The 15,931-nt window shown below is 37.7% G+C and overlaps 1 protein-coding gene across 1 annotated transcript; it reads left to right on the top strand.

The window, feature by feature from the left end:
- Window positions 1-3,047: 3,047 nt before the first annotated feature.
- On the top strand, window positions 3,048-14,315 carry BUB3 (BUB3 mitotic checkpoint protein). Its single transcript, XM_010211559.2, has 7 exons — window positions 3,048-3,266; window positions 4,444-4,513; window positions 6,545-6,696; window positions 9,632-9,790; window positions 11,226-11,403; window positions 11,762-11,978; window positions 13,959-14,315. Exons 1-7 carry the CDS (start codon window positions 3,072-3,074, stop codon window positions 13,966-13,968), a joined length of 981 nt encoding a protein of 326 aa, XP_010209861.2. The 5' UTR covers window positions 3,048-3,071; the 3' UTR covers window positions 13,969-14,315.
- The last annotated feature ends 1,616 nt before the right edge of the window (window positions 14,316-15,931 follow it).

Genomic DNA, 15,931 nt, shown 5'->3' with positions numbered 1-15,931 from the left:
ATTTCAGCGCCGCCCGGCCCGGCCCCGCCGCGCTGCGGAGCCCGCGGGGCCCCTCGACGGGGTGGGGGGCTCAGGCCGCTGCGCTGAGGGGCCTTTAAACGGTGCTCGAACGGCTTAAACGGATCTCGGCGCGGCGGGGGGACGCTGAAGGCAGCGCGGAGGCGGCCGCCTTCGCAGCGAAACGAAAAATAGCGAAAAGACCCGAAAATAACAAACAAGACGGGGCGACGAAAAAGGCGTGAAGGAGAAAAGAAAACGCCAGCAGCCTCTTCCGAACGAAGAGCAGATTTAAAGTCACCGCGGTCGAGCCCGCGGCCTCAGGGCGAACAGCAATTAACGGTAATTAGCGGCAATTAACAGCGCGCACGACGGGAGCCACAAACCCCGCCCCCAGCCCGCCCGCCCGCCCTCTGCCTCACGGCGCACCACGGGCACTTCCGGCGGCTGCGCCGCAGGGCATGCTGGGACTCGTAGTCCCTGCCTGTAGCCGGGGGCGGGTGGAGGCGGCGCGCGCGAGGCACGCCGGGAGTTGTAGTCGCGCGGGGCACGCCGGGACGCGTTCGCCCTTTTGAAGCGGCCAATAGGGAGGCGGCGCCGTTGGGTAGGGGGTGGGGTTGGCGGGAGCGTGCGCGCGCGGAACGGAGGGCGACGGTTGTTAGGCCAGAGGCTGCGAGGTGAGCGCGGCCGAACCGGGCCAGACCGGGCGGGACCGGGACCGGGTCGTGGTTTGCGGGGTCGGGTCGCGGCAGTGGGGCGGGTCCCGCCTCTCCCGGCGCGGCTCTGCGAGGCCTACGCGGCGCGGCCGGGCCTGCTGGGCCCGCCCGCCGCCTCCTTCGGTGCCTCCTCACGCTCTCGCCTCCCCCGCAGCTCCCGGACCGTCCCTGTCTCGACGCTTCTGCAGGAGGAACCGCTGTCGCTCGGCGTCGCTCCGAGCCGAACTCGTGCACTATGAAAACGGTACCGGGGGCGGGAGGCGGACGCGCTGCCGTCGGGTCACCCTGGCCGCCCGCTTATACTAAGAGGGGGCTATAAAATCGCGCTGGTTGCACTTATATGTTAATATTTTTTTCCCGGTTAAATGGATTTTCAAGCCGAGCAAGGTGCATTTTGTACTTAAAACCACTGCACGGTTTCACAAGCCTGCTTCTTCCCCCATGTGATTTATGCAATGTCTGAAATTCTGTCAGCATTCTTTTGCTGGATATTGCCATGAAAACTATTGCTTAGTGTCCTGTTTGTGAAGAACCTGTGCTTTTGAAAGCTTGAGGTGCTCTTGGTGTGAGACTGCTATTTTTTAAAGATAGTAGATAAGCTATAGATAGAATAAGCTATGATAGAAAAGGTATTTATATATTCCATTTTGGGTACTTTTTTTTTTCCTGTATTAAGAGTAGTACCAGATGATCCTTTTGTGTCTCTGACCTAAGCTTGTTTCCTAGGCTCCTGCTTGTTGTTGCTTTTGGGGTGGTTTGTAACTGTGGTGCCAGGCACCTCAAATCTTGTGCTTGTTTAAATTGTCTGCTGCAAATAGACAAGGTAATTAATGTGTCTGGTCTAACTGTTCTTGTTCTTGATTCCTGTAGTTCTGTGTCTCTTTACATTCATCTAAAATACTCATTTAAGTGTGTTTCACAACCTAAAGTGTGATAAAGGTGAACAATTCACCAGTATGCATGTGGTAATGATTGGCAGGGTTTAAGTATTCTTGACTTTTGTCTTTTCAGCAGGGTCTCAAAACTCTGCTGAAAAAATGATTAAGTAGGTAGTTTTTATTTCCTATTTTTATGAGAACTTTCTAATGTAGTGTTTAAATAGTAAAGGATGCTTAAGTAAATCTGTATTTTCTGAGTGTCTTACAGAACACCTCTCTAAATTCCTGCTTAAGAAAACTTACTTTTCTGCTGTAAAAATGTGTGCTTGCAACATTTTATTAGACTGATTGTTCACAATGACTGAAAATCTTGAAATAGCATAACTGTGCACTGAATTTGAACCTTCTCCCTTGATTTGTTGTCAGGGGTCTAATCTCACCTCTGCAGTTCTCCATAGAATTTTGGGAGAGATAAAGATCATCTGGACTAATTCACTTCTTTGCACTTTTTCCAAAGGAGAAATGTACTGTTAAGGGTCCAGAAAGCATTTTGAGGGGCTTTGGAGGTTATGTTGGTGTATATATAGTGCACAGTTTCTTCATTTAGAGCATTTGCAAGATCTGCACTGTTTTTAGATGACACTTGCTGCTTATAGCCTGACTCCTACTTTGAATTCTTATATGTGCAGGTAGTTCTGTTAAGCATGACTGCTGCAATTATCTTTAGAGTTATTAATCTGTTACTGAATTGCTGCTGTGTGTGTTTTTTCTTTTTGTCTAGTTGCTCTGTCTTTACACATCTGGTCTATGTTTCAACTTCCCACAAAGCCCAATTCTTCTTTTTGTCTGTCAGCATTTACACTCTTAAAGCTCTTTTGTTGGGGCTTTTTTGCAGCACTTAGGGAAGCTGAAATAATAGAAAATTTCAGAGGACCTTGAGCACTTTAGGAGTGGAAATTGCAATTCTTGGAAGTTTATGAAAATCCTACTAATCACGAATGCTTCTTTTAGGATTTCAAATCACGCTTCCTTCTGCCTGCATTTTCTTAAAGTAACTTCATGCTTAGAGTAACTTATGATGATAGGCTTTTAAGAATATGTAGACTATGTATAGAGTGTAGTGTGTGTGCGTAGGGGAAAGAATACATTTTTAAGTAATGGTATTATATGTCCAAACTTAGAACAATGGTATTATGTGTCTAAGCTTGTCAGATCCTTGTACTAGTTATTTCATGCATTATTTGATATTTAAACTTTACAGCATCAGGAGGAATTCACTGAGGACACAGTGATTAGGATCTGCAATTCTAAGCAATTTGTCAGAAATCTGGGTGTTCTCCACTTACTGTGGAAAAGCCACCAAACTTCTCATGTTTCCTTTAAGTTACCTTTTAAGATATGTCAGTGACTTGATGATCTTGTTGAGCTAATGTTCTTGCTAGCCCTAAAATTATACCATGCTTTATCATCACTTCTTCAGATGACAGGGTCGAACGAGTTCAAACTAAACCAAACTCCAGACGATGGTATTTCCTCGGTAAAGTTTAGTCCAAATACATCTCAGTTTCTGCTCGTTTCCTCCTGGGACACAACTGTCCGACTCTATGATGTTCCTGCCAACACCATGAGACTCAAATATCAACATTCAGGAGCTGTCCTTGACTGTGCTTTTTATGTAAGTGCCTTCTGCTGTTTAGATTTATAGTGTCTAAGGTATATGAGAAATTGTTTATTGTGTCAAGAACTCTCCATTTAACTTATCAGGGTGGTGTGTGTGTGTGTTTTTCTTTTTTTTTAAGCTTCTACTAATTACTGATTTTTTTTTAATGAAATTCTTCTAGTTCTAAGTCTGTATTTCCTGTGAATAGTGCAGGCAACAAAGATAATTTACTTTTTAAAAAAACAGAAAACAGAATAACCTAAAAACTACAATCAGTTTTGATATAACTGCCTGCAGATGTGTTTTTATCTGTGGTAGATGAAACCATTTTAGTTTGCTTATGTTGCTTCTTCAATGGTATGTTTAATCATTTGCAAGCTCCCTGAGAAGAGTTGCACCTCTAGTGTGTTCCTACAAATCTTTCACAGGAAGTTTCTCTATAGTCGTTGTGTGTTTTTTTTCCTTTTTTTTTTCCCTTTAAAAAAAAAAAAAACACATACTGGCTGTTTCAGGAAACAGTGGCTCATTGTTCCAGATGAACCATTTGCCAAATGCCCTCTGTATTTTGAAAATACTGGATTTGAAGTATCCTTAGTTTATTGGTGCTGCTTCTTTTGGTTTTATATTATATACAAAATGGAAAGCTTCAAGCATTTTTTTTTCTGTCATGTTCCTCTGACTTGGTGCCTTACTATATGTTGTAAGGATCAATTCAAATTTTTAATTCTACTTTTTTTGTTTGTTTGTTTCCTCTAGCTGTTTTGGCATATCACTGTTTTTGTACATCCAGTCTTCATATTTTGTACAACATGACAGGTCATCTTTTTCTTTTTTTTTGCTTCTAAATGAGCTTTAGAAGGAATACACTTCATTCGGAACTAGTTTAAGAAACAGCAAACATTATGTGTGTTTTGCTATTACAGAAATGAAAGTGGTTTGATACAGTCTCTAACTTTTTTTTTTAGTTTTCCTTTCAAATTAAAAAAGCTCTATAGCTCCAAGTGCTTCACTTGAATGTTTTTAAAGCTTCTGTCATCTGCTTGTTTCATCTGCCTGTTATATCTTAATTTCCATCTATCTTAAATTATTGACAGAAGGAGGAAAAAAAGTTTTCTTATGTGTTGAGGAGGCTGAGTGTGTATCAAATAAGATACTAAATGCATGCTATAAGGTGAACACTTTTACTTTGTAGGATCCCACCCATGCTTGGAGTGGAGGATTAGATCAACAATTGAAAATGCACGACCTAAACACAGACCAAGGTAAGCAGATTGATTTCTGTAATTTGACTAAACATGCCAATTGGGCTAAATGTAACATTTATATACTTATGCAAGAGAAAAATGGTAGTGTGAGATAGTTCTCTACATGGGGGATACTTACTTTTAACAGTAGCTCAGGTTTAATTGATAAACTTTGTATATATTAGTTGTTGGTACAAGTGTTTCTCATTCAGTCAGAAACATTGTGAGAAAAGTCACATTTGCTTTTGTGCATTGCATAAAGGTAGTTTGAAAATTAGTGTCATTCTAGCCCTGGAAAATATCTAGCACGATGAGGGAGGATCCAGGTAAATAGCCTTGATAAAGGTGCATATGGTTCCTAAAGCTTTTCCTTGGAAGTCAGGTACAATGGCATTGATGTATGCATTGCATGATTCTCCCTCTTATCCCTTGCTTCCTGATGTAAAATTTAAGATTGTGCTGTATGTGTATTAGAAGCAAGGTGACTGTTTACTTTTGTGCATACAAAGCTTATAATTATTTGGCTTATTGTATAGTCACATGTTTTTTCATAGGATCTCTACTGCTTTTTTTGCTTCTAGTAACTAATGCTCACTTCTTTTAAGCTAAAAATACGTACTTTAACTTCTTTGTGAAGCTGATCTTTATGCTTTGCAAGCATATTTGCTGACAATGCATCTATGGGTTGTCCTTGTTTGTAGAAATGACTGCTAAGATGCATAGAAGTAAACTTGAAAATACCAAAAAAGAAAAGCTTTGCTAAAGGTGGATGTTCAGCATGTCTGTTTTCAGTGTTTTAGCACTATATGCTGCATTGTGTGTTTCAATCTGTAGAATCTGTACCTTAAGTTGTCACTATCAATGCTCAGCACTGCTCTGCAGCCCTCTCATCGCCAAGGTAGAGCTGTCTAGGGCACTGAACAGACAGGATTCCTCCTGGTGCAGTTAAAGACTCTGCTACAGTTTATTTAACAGGAGAGCCTCATCTGTCGTGCCAAGCTTAGGGATTTTACTTACACAGTGATGAATATTCACTATTTATTTTGCATAGATATATTTCTTATTTACTTCAAGATGACAGTTGAATGGTAGGAAAATTATATTCCTGTCACACTGATGTTTTAGTGTTCCTCTGCATGGTTGGATCTTTAAAAACAATATATACCTTTATTTAGCTGGAAAGCTACTGTCCCTAATAGGTGCTATGAAAAGGTTTGTCAGTTTTCTAGAAAGTTTGGTAAATACTTTTTTGAGTTGGATTTCTGATAAGTGATGTCCTTTCATGTGTGTCTCATGGCAGAATTAGCTAAACTGTACTAACTCTCAGCATGTTATTTTCAAAGGTTTGTAATTTGACAATATTTGGAATAGTCTTTCATGATTTTGGCAAAGGGTATGTCCTTAGGATATAGATTTGCATTTTCTAGTTTCATAGCCTTATGCTATGTTTGCCTGTAAGAAAGCACTGCTAGAATTAAACACAGACTTTTCCAGTGTCTAATTGCTGCAGAGTAAGGAGCTGCTTTGTCTAACTTTGGTGGCAGTGGGGAGAGCGAAAGGTAATATTTGCCTAAGTCAGCTCATGGCCAGAGCTTCATGCCCTTGTATGCAATTGTAAAATTTTGACCTTTGTTTTAATATTACAGATGAGTTACTAGAAGTGCTTATGTTAACCACAGTTTCTTTCTCTTGTTGTACTATTAATGTGTGCAAGCTTAAATTTCATTGTTTCCTATATTAAATGGCTGCGTCACAGGTAGTGATGTCAAGTGGATATTTAATGCTTTATACCTCTGTAGGTCTTTGTGGCAGCCCAGAGCTGTTAATATCCTGTGATGATCTCATGAGACAAGTCCAAACTTAATGTGTCTGATCCTTGAAAATTATGCTTTGGGGATTGGGCTATCTTTAAAGAGAATCCTAATAGATTAATGGGAATGTGTGTTGTTACTGTAGTAACACATGCTTTTTTTTAATCCTCTCTACAACATATTTTGCATGTTTGTGAAACCAATAAGGTTAAACATAGACTGTCTTTTTCTCTTAAAGAAAACCTTGTTGGTGCCCATGATGCTCCCATCAGATGTGTTGAGTATTGCCCAGAAGTGAATGTAATGGTGACTGGAAGCTGGGATCAAACAGTTAAACTGTGGGATCCCAGGACTCCTTGTAATGCAGGGACTTTCTCTCAGCCTGAAAAGGTAGGTCCTAGATGCTCTATCCTGGGTAATATGTCAAATAATACACGCTGTGAGTGGTTAAACATCATGTATAATATGCTGTCTTAAACTATGAAACTTGAATATAGAGTGTTACTTCTGATATTTTTAAAGCTGTGAGAATAATTGTTGTAAACTGTAATGTTGAAAATAATATTTAGTTAATGGAGCAAGATTCAGGTTCAGGTTTTGAGTTTTTGTCATTAAGAGGGCTTAACTTAATTCTTTGTGAACTGCCAAACCTTTTTGCTTTAAAATGCAGTTGGGGAAGGAAAGCATAACAAATGCAGCATTAGAAATTGAGGCAGTTGTTAATTGCACAGACTTCTTAAACCAGGGGTAGTACATACTGCAGTTTGATATTAACATTTATAAAGATGAGATTCTGGCAGTCATATTATTTAGAAGTATGCATGAAAGTATAGTAGGAGGCCACTTCCTCAAATTATTCCTCTAATTCTAATTATTCTTCTTAGAATAATACTTTTATTTCTTGTTTTAAAAGATTAGACAGAATTGCTTGTATTGAAAGTTACCTGTGGCTGTACTAAAGCTTAGTAAAATAAAACATTTTTGTAATATTCTGTGTAAATGACAGACCAAGAGGAAGAAAGGCTATAAATATAGTGCCTTAAACCTTTTCTAAGGGTGATGTGGCATGTTAATCTTTAGACTGCTTAAGGTGATGTCACTAATAGGAATTACTAGAAAATAATTTTTTATTATAGACTCTTAAGCATATGCTGAGTTTCTGGATATTTTTGCACATGATTTTTTTTGCCTATGCCCCTTTTATATTTCATTTAATTCTGTTAAAATATATTGTCAAGTCATAGTTGTGAGCCATCATTGTGTTCCATATTGCATCTAAACAGCTATTACTTTTGTCACAACACAGCTGAATCTACTTCTGGTAAGACCTTTGTTCAGAATAAAGTAATTGCATTATTTCTAGTTTTGATTTATAGTTGTGTGTAGCATGTAAAGAACTGTGATAAATTGCTGACAGAATATCATATAAAGGACAGGCACAGTGAATCAAGCTGCTTATTGGTTCAGCAAGGTTCATTATGTCATTTTTTTTAATACTGCTTTTGATAAATGCTTATACCTACTCAACTGCATGCCAATGCTTTCATTTGATTTATGATTGTGTGGTGTAGAAAGAATACTTACTATACAGGTGTGACATCAGTTTGTAAAGAAGATTTAGGGTATTTAATGTTCTTTATGCCTTTGTTTTCATACCTGTATAAAAATTGTATTGTTTGTTAATATTTTTTGGATCAGTTTTTACAGCAATTGGAAAGGGAAATTTTAAAAGCTGTCCCATTAATGTGTGTAATTACTCTTGGCTCAGCATTCTCATCCTCTTTAATATCTAAATGGGATTTGGTGTTTGAGATCATCAGAAATTTTAGGTGACTTAGGTGAACTCTTGTGTTTCAGTCTTGAGAAACATGTTTTGCTCAAAGCAAGAATGTATGCCTAGCAAATGTGTATTAGTTAAAGCAAGCTTTGCCCTTAGTTTTATACATCATTTTTATACATACATATTTATATACATGCACTCCACCATAGGTAATAGCTTAATATTTCCTTTATGCTAAAAATCATTTTTTTTGAGAACATAGAAATATTTGTGGGAAATCATCAGAAAAGCTATTTTGTTTAATGTTTCAGTGCATTCTTACCAGAAACAAGTAGCTGCTTTTGGGCTTTATCTCAGAGAAGTAGGCAGTGAAATCATGTCCTTCAGTTATATTGTACAAGCAGATGTCAATAGTAAATTGAATCCTGGTAGAATAGCAGATCCTCCTACAGGTACCATTCAAGTTCTGAGGCATTTACAGCATCAACTACGTATATATTAGCCTCATTAGATCACTTCTAGAAGCTTGTTTTTGTTAGTCATTTTAACAGCTCAGTGACAGCACAACTATTAGGAAGCTGGATTCCATCTTGCTTGCGTATCAACAACTTGAAATTCAATTAATAGTACAGAGGTTTTGATCAAACTTGATTTATTTTGACATCCTCAGATTACTGCATCTCAAATAATAGTTAGAAATTGAATGATTTATATGCTGAATAATTTCACAAGAAATTGGAGAAACGGAAAGCCTGGAGAAACTTCCAGGCTTTATTTTTCTAATGGAATTCAATCATATCGCTTCAGTCAGTTATATGGAAGCATGCATTGAATTAATTTTTTTCCTGATTTTTTTCCTTTAACATGAAACTCAAGTTGAAGTAATGTGTTCTGTTCTTAAAGACAAAAGGACTGTAGGCCCGAAGTGAGTTATCGTGACTCGATTGTGCAGGTTGCAAGTTATGCACATCAAATAAAAATTTCCATAGCCATTTTTCAATTACTTTGTTAATTTTTCTCTTAGCTTGAAATTGCCTATTTAATGCTTAAAATAATTTGAGGAAAACTTGAATAATATTGATTTCACTTTTGAATTATACGTAAGCAGTAATGCTACTGTACGCATAAAGAATTTAGAATGGGGTAATACCAGGCAAACGAGAAATGCTCTGTATGGTATGCTATCTAAATATCACTGGTCTCAGACTAGTAAACCATTGAAGAAATGTTAATTTTTTAATTTTAAAGTGCATATTCATTTTTTGTAAATCGGTTATTTGTTGGATGATACTGCATTAAGCTTTAATAAAGGCATATACTAGTGTGCAGATTTAAGGGTGAGCTCTTGAAATGCTTCATTGGTGTTTAAGCAGTACCTGACCGCACACTATTAGTCCCAAAATTGAGCGATAGACTAAAGTGAAACGAATCTGTAGCTATGGATTGAATTGTACTTTTTTATTTCATATTGCTGATGCTTTGTGTACAACGAACCCTGGATATTCAGGCTAATAAGTGCCTAATGCTGTAATGTTCCTCTAAAAGGTGTACACGCTGTCCGTGTCCGGAGATAGACTGATCGTGGGGACTGCAGGGCGGCGCGTGCTGGTGTGGGATTTGCGGAACATGGGCTATGTCCAGCAGCGGAGAGAATCCAGCCTCAAGTACCAGACCCGCTGCATCAGGGCATTTCCAAATAAACAGGTATGGAAACCACGGCAGTAACTGTACTTCTGCGGATTTTTTTTTTTTTTATTATTTTTTTTTAAGGAATGATGATTGCTTATTTTGAAGCTTTCTGCCCCTTTCTCTCACCTTTTTTTTTTTTTTTTTAATCAAGAGTTCAATTACAATACCATAACAATCAATTTTTAAAAATTGACACACCTTGTTCCAGATTCTTCTTTGGAAGAAGTGTAGCTTACAAATGTTTGCCATCCCTACTCATCAGTGTTTTCCTCATTTACTTTTTCTCAGATTCTCTTTTTTCCTCCATGATAACACTGTTTTAAACTGGCTATTTAATACATCATATTACTGATGTGTAATCTTTAGGGGGGGAAAAAACCAAAAAAAAAAAAAAAAAAAAATAGAAATAGTAAAGGGAAAGCCAGACTAGGAAGTTGTTCTGTAGCTTTTAGGTACTGCAGCCCTGGATTTTTCAATAGGGATAGGATAAAAATAAAGTGATTGTGGCTTTTATTTTCCTTCCTTTTTATTTTCTTTCTTCGAATCTGACTGTCATGCACTCGAGACCTGATGACCCATTATCTAGAGGGAATTGTACAATTTAAGTGATCATACAGCTATTCCACGTGGGTTAACATAGCGTATCTGCAGTTTCTAGGCCTTTTTGAAGTAAAGCAAGATCAGCTTACTCTGACATAAGCAAGAACTAATGCGGAAGACTTTTCCAGTGTAAGCAGTGAAATTACAGGCACTGGGAGATGTAGTTATTTGTTCTGGAGCTGGCATGATTGTGGCTTTTTTTTTTTTTTTTTTTAATTTGTAGTATAGCAAACTGATCTTTCAGATTGTAGTTTAGTGTGAATTTTTAAGAACCTTGATAGAGGTAGATATTTATTCCTCTTTCTGACCAGATCTGTTATAGATTGAATTCAGAAGTTCTAAGTCAGGGCAATACCTAGCTAGATAAGTAGCCTTATAATTGAGTTTTGCTGAAAGTACTGTTTTAGCCTTGAGCATTTAATTGAAAATAGAATGCGCTGAACTAATTGTAATGCAATTCTGAAACTGAAGTCTGATGAGTATTCCTAGCACTCAAGGTACTTAGGCCCTGTGAGATAGATGGGCAAATATAGAGGAGTATTAACTTTTTTCTCCCCCAAATAAACCTGTGTTTGGACCTGCAGTGGTAAACAGAAAGCCTCACTGTAAACTTTGTGCAGTGAGAATTTCCTGGAAAGCTTTTCCTACGTTAGTTTTTATAATCAGAAACAGGTTTTATTGACCATGCCATGGCTCTGTGGTAACAAATAATTTCCAGTTGTGCAGAACATAAGATTGTTTACATTTTATTTATTTCAATTTAGATCAATAAAAGATTATGTGTGTTTAAAGTTACCTTTTTCTCCTATTCTAAACTTCTAAAATGCATATCTCCAATTTTCCTTGATAGGGTTATGTTTTAAGTTCTATTGAAGGTCGTGTTGCAGTGGAATATTTGGATCCAAGTCCTGAAATACAGAAGAAGAAATATGCATTCAAATGTCACCGTTTGAAGGAGAATAACATTGAACATATTTATCCAGTTAATGCCATTTCTTTCCACAATGTCCACAACACATTTGCTACAGGTAGAGTGGTTACTCAGTTGTTGGTGTCAAAAATTGTTTTCAGTACATCAGCTCCTTTAAGTTTTCATTTAAACAGGTCACTTTTACTGGATGTGCCTTTACTTTATAGGCCTTTAAATCATACTTGCTTTGAGCAGGGTTTTGAAATAATTTTATGTACTGAGAGTTAATTATTTTAAGAGATTTTAAGAAATACTTGTAGTGCTCTCTGCTGTGTTATTCAACTCTGTATAACCTTGTGCTTTGACTGACAATGTATTCCAGATAGCTTTATATTTTTTGGTTTGCTGTGCGTGGTCAGTCTGGAAGTTCTACCAATTATAACTTGTTAATGGGTTTTGTTAATTCCTTTTTGCAGGAGGTTCTGATGGCTTTGTAAATATTTGGGATCCCTTCAATAAGAAGCGGCTGTGTCAATTCCACCGGTATCCCACAAGCATCGCATCCCTTGCCTTCAGCAACGACGGGACCACCCTGGCCATCGCCTCCTCCTACATGTACGAAATGGATGACGTGGAGCATCCCGAAGACGGTATCTATATTCGCCAAGTGACAGATGCAGAAACAAAACCCAAGTGAGTATGCTTCACCTGAGGTTGAGCCTTTCTGAGCATTCATCCCAGGATTTATTAATTTTCTTAAACTCATGAATAGCATTATTGATGCCAGTAGATAGTGCAGCTTGACAGTAGGGTTGGATTTGATTTTATCTTGTTCGCCCAAGCTTTCAATATCCGTAGGTTGATAGACGTCTGTGGATAAAATTGTGCCTAGTTGTTTGGAAGAAGAATGTCAAACTCCTATCCTTTCTGAATGCATGCTATTATATGAAGCTGTGGAGTTATTGCTAGATCATTGCTTCAAAAATTAAGTGAAGAATTCAAAAATAATTTAAGGTATTGTACATGGATATTTAAAATTTAGGATTGATGAAATTAATGAAGCCCAGTGTCTAGGTGCCAAGCTGTTAAATTTAACAGGATCCGGTGTAAAACCAAGTAAAGGGCTTTCTCAGTCGTTGTGTTTACTGCAGCTCCCTAACATGCTGTTCTGTTACTACTGTCAAAATGGGGCTGATCACTGGAGGGAAAGACTTCTGTTAAGCTCTGACATGAATGTTTAGAGAAAAAAAAATGCAGAATTGCACTCTTCATTTTGCCAGTGTGAGATTAGAGTTTTAAATTCTTGTGAATTGTCACTGCTAATTTCTTCTTTTAGTACTCACTGGCTTCTATTTTTCCATCGACTCAATTGTTCATTAATTCCATGGATATATATGTAGCCAAGTAGCGGAGTTGGAGTCTTAAACCTCAAAGCCTTTTCTCCTCTGAAGTGACCTAGGTACTGCTTCAGAGCAGCTACTACCCCGCTGTGCAGATGTGGGGAGAAAGATTTTTAAAAAAACAAAAAACAAACAAACTTCCCCCCCCCCAAAAAAAACAAAAACAAACAAACAAAAAAAATATCTCGCTTGAAGAGGTTTGTTTTAAAATAGTTTTTCCACTGATGGGCAAAAATAAAGTGACTTTCAATTCTTAATCCTGTGGCTTTGCTCATTTAAAAAATCAAGAGATAATTTGTCATAGTTGTTGTTCAGGTTCTGCAGCTTATACACATTTGGGAAATATTTAAAAAAGTGATAGAAGAATACTTGTTGTTATTGGTCTTGTAATATTAAGAGCTGCTTTCAGTTATTTTTGTTCTTTGCTAGTTATGGTTGCTAATTCTGTAGATGCTTCATTCTGCCGTACGAGGAGGTTAATCTACAATTAAACAATATTTCCTCTCGGCCCTCCATTATTTTCTGAAACAGATGGTTCATCATTTCCTGGGCTGTTAAACACAGCAAGGTTAAGGTTAGACTCTTGGGAATCAGCTAGTTTTGAATCTTATTAGACTGTAGAAGGAAAACTAATAAGAATACTGCTTAATATCATTTTGTGACTGTAAACAATTATTTATTAGCAAACAATTGATCCCAGAAGGGCAAATTGTTTGAGTCAGTAATGAGCTGAGAAAAGACAGAGCATATCTGTGTATTTGGAAAATAATTGTAACGTAATTGCAATGCATTTAGGCAGGCATCTTTTTGGACCTGTTTCTATCTTTAAATGAATTTCTGAAAACATTAACAAGGTTTACATGCTTTTCTGACATTTATAAGTTGCTTGTGCCAACCTCAGGGCACTAGTCTCTGATGACTAAAAATTTTAAATATATTTTTAAGTTACGGTAGTTTGAGTCATCTCTGTGTCCTAAAAATAGATTAGTTGAGACGAGACTAATAGTTCTAGTTGTTTCATAGCAATATCTTTGCATATTAATTTGAACTACCCCATGTTTCTGCATGATTCATTCTTAAATGCATAGAGATGGTGCCACGTTATGTAGAGGATAATTGGCAAGGTCAGGCTTTTAGTCACTGAGTTTTTTCTCGTGTTGTGATAAAGCAGAAGCTGTCTTTCAGCACACTCTTGCATTTATGGAATGTCAAATACTTTACCTGCTTATGAATATTCTACAAATTACTTGCTGAAACACGGTTTGTTTTTCAGGTCTACTTAGACTTCTGGTGATCTCCTCTCTACAAAAGTTGCCCACGTCCTCCTAACAAGACCAAACTAAAACAATAGAAGTGGGAAGAACAATCTTTGTACTGATGTTAGTTTTTAACTAAGAAATATTTGTTTATGTGTTGCAATATGTCATAATCTGTCATTACTTTTCTGCTTAGAACAGTAGTGAATCAGTGTTTAACTGTTATCTGTAGATAAACTTGTTCTTTCCTGTAGACAACTTTGCTTATACAACTTCATGACAACTTCTGACTTTTTATTCTATCCTAATTATGAAAATTTCCGATGTTCTCAGAATTGTTCAATAAATTTATATTCTAGGCTTTTGAAAACAAATTTTGTGTAATAACCTCTACTCTTTGAAAGCAAACATTCAACTTTGATTTGCAAGAACTCTTGATACTTTATTATGGGAAACTTCTTAATCTTGTGGGTGAGGTAAAATGATAATTCTTTCCCTATCTGAGGATGTGTGACTCTTCAGGTAATGTTTTCAGTGGTGTGAAAGCCTAGAGTTGTATTAGGAATGCTAGCTTATCTTGATGACACGATAATACTGATTTATCATTTCTGGAGAAAAGTGAGAGCCCTGTAGCATATAGTACTCTCTGGTTTGTCATCTACAATGACCCTTTTTGTAGAGGAACCCAATTTTCTTCATGCATATGAAGAACTGAGGGTAGAGGGAAGCAGATGGAGACCTTAGGCCATAGCAGGTTGGTTTGCTCAAGTCTGACCCAAGACGTTTGGATATCGTTGTTCTTTTCAGCCTTTACTCGTGATGTGAAGAGTGCAAATGCTATTCTGCATTGTCACAACAGCAGTGCACTGTGCACTTTCTCCATATCTTTTTCTGGCCTTCCTGCCATTTGGTCAGAAGTAAAATGGCTAATCATATCTGATCAAGACAGTGTATCTGTCTATCTTCAACTGAAAAGAATATTTTTGGTGCTGAATATTCTGGCCTGACATGTGGAGATCAAAATAAATGCTTTCTGATTAGTAGCACCAATAGAAGCTCTTTCGTCCAACTTTCCAGGATGGACTTTTAGATCATTCTTTTCAAGGAGTTCTCTTCCTTAAGTGGTTTATATTGAGTGTTTCTGAGAATTACTTCAGGAACTTTCTAATGAACACTAAGGAGGGACAATTGTAATTCTTTCAAGCCTATTGAAAACAGATTTTTAAATAGCTTACTGAATAGGAAAATGAATACCACAGTCATTAGAGTTGCACTTGCTCTCTATTTTCGTAGACATGCACTATCCTTGCTTTTTTCATACATAAAAAAATCTGCGCTTTGGGTAGATGACTAGATTGTTGAAGATGCTGGACAAAGATTGTATTTCCAATGTCCCCTTAGGAATTACAATCCTTTTTCTATGGCATGAGATTATACTTTGGTGTTGGCATAAACTAGAGAACCAAATGTTTCTACTCATGATAGATGATTTAGCAAAATGATAAGCTAAGTGAAATAAGAACTGGACAAATGAGGCAAATCAGAAGAGAAAGTAGGAGGGGAATTCTAAGCAATTTGGGTAACGAAGTTAGACCTACACTGTCCACGCACAAAAATGATCTCACCTGTGTAATTGCTTGCTTGCTGGGTAAGCAGTGGGAGAACCTAATCATTCCTGGAATAATGTACTGAGGACTGGAGCTACAGTGGGCACGGGTGGTCACAGAAGTGGGATGACCCTTGTTGGGGGTATAGCTGGTCTCTGCAGGGTTGGGATGCGTCATGTAGGTTCTTGAAACAAACTGGAATGTGTAGGAAATACAGTGAGTCAACCTGGCATAACTGAAGAGAAATGTTAGTTGGTCAGGGCAAGAGAGTTCAAGCTCTAGGTAGGAACTAAATGCAGTTGGAATGCAGGTGGTTCTTTTATAGGGTTAATATTACTTCTGTTAGCTCTCTCCCCAAATACAGGTGAATGTGAAAATTTGGA

This window comes from Tinamus guttatus, unplaced genomic scaffold (genome assembly GCF_059628265.1).
Source record: "Tinamus guttatus ecotype Peru unplaced genomic scaffold, ASM5962826v1 Tinamus_guttatus_pri_ptg000079l, whole genome shotgun sequence".
Lineage (NCBI taxonomy): Eukaryota > Metazoa > Chordata > Aves > Tinamiformes > Tinamidae > Tinamus > Tinamus guttatus.
This window is presented reverse-complemented; position numbering and strand designations above follow the sequence as displayed.